The sequence below is a fragment of the Cibotium barometz genome, chromosome 11 (genome assembly GCF_041138505.1).
Source record: "Cibotium barometz isolate CiBa-2024 chromosome 11, ASM4113850v1, whole genome shotgun sequence".
Taxonomy (NCBI): domain Eukaryota; kingdom Viridiplantae; phylum Streptophyta; class Polypodiopsida; order Cyatheales; family Cibotiaceae; genus Cibotium; species Cibotium barometz.
Genome location: NC_141056.1, coordinates 60,750,822 through 60,755,413, shown reverse-complemented (window position 1 = coordinate 60,755,413; position 4,592 = coordinate 60,750,822). Strand labels below are relative to the sequence as shown.

The window sequence follows — 4,592 nt, the reverse complement described above, 5'->3', positions numbered from 1 at the left end:
TAGCTCTTGAAATTTTGGTCTCAATGGCAGTGAGCTTCTTCAAGTAGAATCTCTCTCCAGCGGAGGTGAGCTGACTTTTGAGGGTGTTAGTATTCCGAGTACTGCCATTGTATAAGGCCGCTAGTCTTTCAAGCCAAAAGAACCAGAGAATCTCTGTTCTAATTACAGTCCACAGCTCCGTAGAGCATCCTATTGAATCACCAATGAGCAGATGTTTCCATGACAGTGATGTTTGCCCCCAACTAGCCACATATTCATTAAGTTTCTTAACCATTAGCTCTATGGCAGGGCACAAAAGAAATATGTGGACATCATCTTCTTCTTTGTTGCATCTGCTGCAAGTACCATTGCCCTTCCCGATAGCAAGAGCCTTTTTCTGAGTCCAGATGGCTCTGTACATGATAAGCCAAGCTAGGCAGGCTTTCTTAGGTTCCACATGTTTCCCCCATAAGGACTTAAAGAGAAAATACCATTGTCTTCTGTCTTTGAGGATATTCCATCTTTGGTTAAGAAACCGATGGACAGGAGGGGAGGAGACTATGGGAGGGATAGGCCAGATGTACCTTTGGGATTTCCACTGGAAGGCTTTCAACTTGGGGGGGACCTCTATTGTCATTAGCCACCAGTCTTCCCTCTGCCATAGCATCAGTCTTCTCCCAACAGTGTCCAGCTGTGAGTCTGAGAGGTTGTGTTTAGCTATGAGATCCCCTAAACAAATTTCAAAACTCATATTATGCTCGGTGTAAGTACAATAAACGGAGATTAAGTACAATAAACCGAGATTAAATTTTAGTATGAAGGGAACCTTCTACCACCCATATTCCCCTTGATACGTCAAGGTGCAGGAGGCCAATCTGAAATGGGGACCTTCAAAGAGGTGGAAGGAAAGCTTCTTTGAAACAATTCTCAGCCATAGCAGTAAAATACAGGAAATTCAATGTGTATTTGTGTTGGTGGGCATGGAGGTGAAAATGGGGCCAGTTATAAGAGAGACGGAGAGGGGGCCATAACCTTTCTACAAGGAGGTCGTGACGGATACGTCGGAAGGGATGAAGGATTCGTCGGAGAAGAAGCTGCTGACGGTGAATTCAGAGGCGTCGGAAGCGGAAATGTCCGGGTGGACGCAGCTCCAGTTCACTCTGTTAGACGTGTCGGAGCCAGGCCCGGTGTTGTTGAACTCTGCATAGTAGCACGTGGACTGGAAAGGATTGCTAGTGTTCCAAGAGAGCCAGCCAGCAGGACTCACATGGCTCCCAATGTAGGACTGCAAGAACACAGTGGTAGAGCAAGTTTTCCATGGCCTGCCGTAGTATGTCGTAACGCCAAACGGAGATGTCTTAAGATCATCCCCTTCCAACAAATTACAGTTCTGGAAGGAGAAGCCCGTTTTCAAAACGTTCTCGTTTCTGCCCTGCGCTGTGTATGTGTTCTGCTGGCCTTGTGCTGGACGGCGAGCCACCAGGTCGCAGTTCTGGAAGACGGCCAGTGCGTTGCCGAAGATGAAGTCCACCGTCCCCAGAATCTTGCAGTCCCTGTAGAACTGCTTGCCGGAGAGCGCGTACAGCGTGTCTTGGTAGCCCTCGAAGCAGCAATCTTCGAATACGAAATTCTCTGCGTTTGCTCTCACGGCAACTGCTTGATGGCCATCGGGCCCAGCTAAGTTCCTGAATGTGATGTTCTTGGCTACAAATCCTTTGGCGGCGATCCCTGCCAGAAATCAAATTTCTATCAGAATAAAATTGGGGATCAATACAAGAGTGGAAAATTAGCAGGAAAGAACGAGCATATTCTTAGTCTAATGCTGTGCAGAGACGACGGAAGGGCTATGGCGATAAGAGCTCGGGCGCAAACTCTAGCTATGGCAATGTAGAGGATTAAATTGGGGACCATATTGATGAAAGAACAAAAAAATGACAATAATGAAATTGCAGAAAATTCTTGTATAAGGCTTCGCAGAGACGGCGGAAAAGATAGTGGCTATGGCGATGAGAACTCGGCAGCTCTAGCTATGGCGAGACGTTGCAACAGCAAGCTCTAGCTATGGTTATTCGTGACAGTTTGTGCTTACCGACAGTTGCCGATCTGTAGGTAGTGTACTTCCCTCCGGCAACGTTGGCGCTTCCGCTGATGATAGTCTGACTGCAACCGTCTCCGATCAACGTGAGGTTCACCAGAGACTTGCTGATGTTGAGAGGCCCTTCGTCGTAGGTGCCGGATTTGATGTAAATCACATAACGGCCCGCGTGGTTTTTGGGGACGTTCTGAAGAGCTTCTTTGAGCTCTGTGTACGCGCCGGAGCCATCCTTGGCAACGACGAGATCAGGGGCCGACGAGGCATCCAGAACCCCACGATAGGCGGCAGAAGCCCAGTCCGGGAGGTTGCCAGAGACGTTGTCGTCGTTCTCTGTCGCCGACAACAGTCGGCGACGGAGGTGGAAAACGTCGGGAATGGACGGAAGGGCGTTCTTCCAGGAAGTTAGGTCGGAGCCCAGGGAGGAAAGAGTCTCGACGAGGCAGAGGGCGTTGAGGATGACCTCGTTGACGGATTCCTGTTTCAGGAGCATTGATGAAGTCGAGCCTCCTGTGATGTTGTAGAAATTGTCGGAGCAAGCGGTCTGCTCGCTGGAGGCCGTGCTCAGCACAACCTCCACCTCCTGCAGCGAGCTCCGCAGAGAACGCACATCCAGGTTTGAGAGCTCCTGAATGGAGACGATGAGATGATCCATGCTGTTTTCTAGAAGCTCTGCGCAGTCCTCCAAAGCCATGGTTTCCAGCGAATTCAAGCTCGACTGCTCCACAAGTGTCAACGACAGATTGTAGGCCTCCGTCGTCTTCTCCAGGGCGACCTTCACGGCTATGGTGACCAAATGCAGAGGATTTGCCGTCAGCGCGCCGGGGTAGTCGCTCAGAGTCTGCGTGCAGGTGTCGGGGTAGAGTGTGGTATTGCAGGCGGCTTGGATCGCCGCAAAGCCATCGCTGGAGCTGGAGGAGGAGCTGACGGATGAATTGTGCTTGTTTCGTACGGCGATGCCCACCGACAGGCAGGTGATGGCCACGGCCAGGAAGACGGAGGACGCGACAATAACGATGATACGCCTGCGTTCCTTTTGCTTGGTCTCGTGTTGGAATTGGACGTAGGGGTCAATTTTGCCGTAGTTCCGGAAGGAGCCTGGCATGACGGAGATAGATTCCGGCAGAAGAGCGCTGTAGTGTAGAGGAAGTGGTAAAATAAAAGTAGAGGCAGAAGATGAAAAGCTTTCGGTGGAGTGCGATGGACACGCTGGCAGCCCAGTGCTCATCACAAGGCACGGCCTTTTCCTTTTTATCAACAAAAGTATAAAGCTACTCTGCCCCCTCTAGTGCCGGCCACTCCACGCAGTGCTGCGCACCACCCACGCGTCGTGAGATGATGCAGCCCCTACTAACCGACCTACATACAGTGAGTAGATCGTGCTGTTCCGCACCACCTGAATTCAACGGCCCTGGTCGGCAATCATCGTTCCGGACAGGCTCTGTCTAAGGCTTGTGCCCATCGTCGTTTTTTTGGGCAAAATGCATGAACATACAATTCTACTTGTAAAGTACGTTTTTAAAAATGGCGACCAGGAAAAAAGTTCTCTCTTTAGGTTAAAAAAGCACAGGGTTGCAATTTTGCTTGCCATGGTATAGATTTTTAAATTTTATGAGATATTTGAAAAGAAATAGGCCAAGGCCAAGACCACAGGCTTGATTTTTGACGTGCATTTTGATTTTTTTTGGGTATTTTGGATGTAAAAAACTTACAAAAACATGTCTTAGCCGTCACAAATTACATGTAAATGGTGAAACACTTGCAAGTCTTATTCCTTTCCCGTCAAATTTGATGGGCAAGGAGGCCTATCAAAATGCAACCTTGCCTCTCCTCATTACACAAGTAGCACTTGTTAAAATCTAGAAGATAGATGATGTGAAATGCATAAGTAGTACATTATCCAGAGCAAAGGGATGTTTGGTGATCTACAAACTGAATGAGAGAGTCAATGCCAAGTTTGTAGAAGAAGTTAGCAGAGCAGCATCTACATCTTTATCTTCATGGACGGTGGTGGACGCGTTAGAGTGGCTGTTACCATATTAACCAGTCTGTAGGTTAATATGGTTTTGTCGTGGTGCCTAACCTACCATAAGGCGCTTTATAATCTTACCTACGCAAACAAACACTTAATTTTTGTAAGATAGTGTCGGATATATAAAGTAGCCTTATGTCAATTAGGAAAAGCCTACTCACTTAGTGTACATAGTTGCTTAGGACTAGTAATAGAGGCCAAAAAAAATTTATGTTTGACCGGCCTAGTGTGGAAATTAGTCACTTGAATATAAGTCATTTTTTACAATCTACTTAAGCAATACACAATAGTTTACTTGTGAGCTCTCCTCTTCTTGCTTGCTTGTATGCTTTGAATTCATGCTTACTTGATGGATGCATGCTTGAGTAGGTTTGACTGCAGTGAGTATGCGACTTATAAGCTAGTGTACCCACATGGAAAGTTGCAGATTGGCGGCTCTAGATACATGAACCTGCATACATGAGCAAGGAGGCGTGAGCTAGGAGACGT

General features: G+C 47.8%; 1 protein-coding gene across 1 annotated transcript; it reads right to left on the bottom strand.

Moving 5' to 3' along the window:
- Positions 1-707: 707 nt before the first annotated feature.
- Positions 708-3,346, bottom strand: LOC147634410 (putative pectinesterase/pectinesterase inhibitor 24). The gene is made up of 2 exons (XM_086805570.1): positions 2,069-3,346; positions 708-1,707 (listed from the first exon to the last, which is right to left on the bottom strand). Exons 1-2 carry the CDS (start codon positions 3,297-3,299, stop codon positions 1,016-1,018), a joined length of 1,923 nt encoding a protein of 640 aa, XP_086661696.1. The 5' UTR covers positions 3,300-3,346; the 3' UTR covers positions 708-1,015.
- Between the last annotated feature and the right edge of the window lie 1,246 nt (positions 3,347-4,592).

Excerpts from the sequence above, each read along its gene's own strand:
- LOC147634410 (XM_086805570.1), bottom strand. The coding sequence starts at position 3,299 with ATGAGCACTGGGCTGCCAGCGTGTCCATCGCACTCCACCGAAAGCTTT. Across the intron at positions 1,708-2,068 it reads CTACAGATCGGCAACTGTCG|GGATCGCCGCCAAAGGATTT; the intron begins GTAAGCACAAAC and ends GATTTCTGGCAG.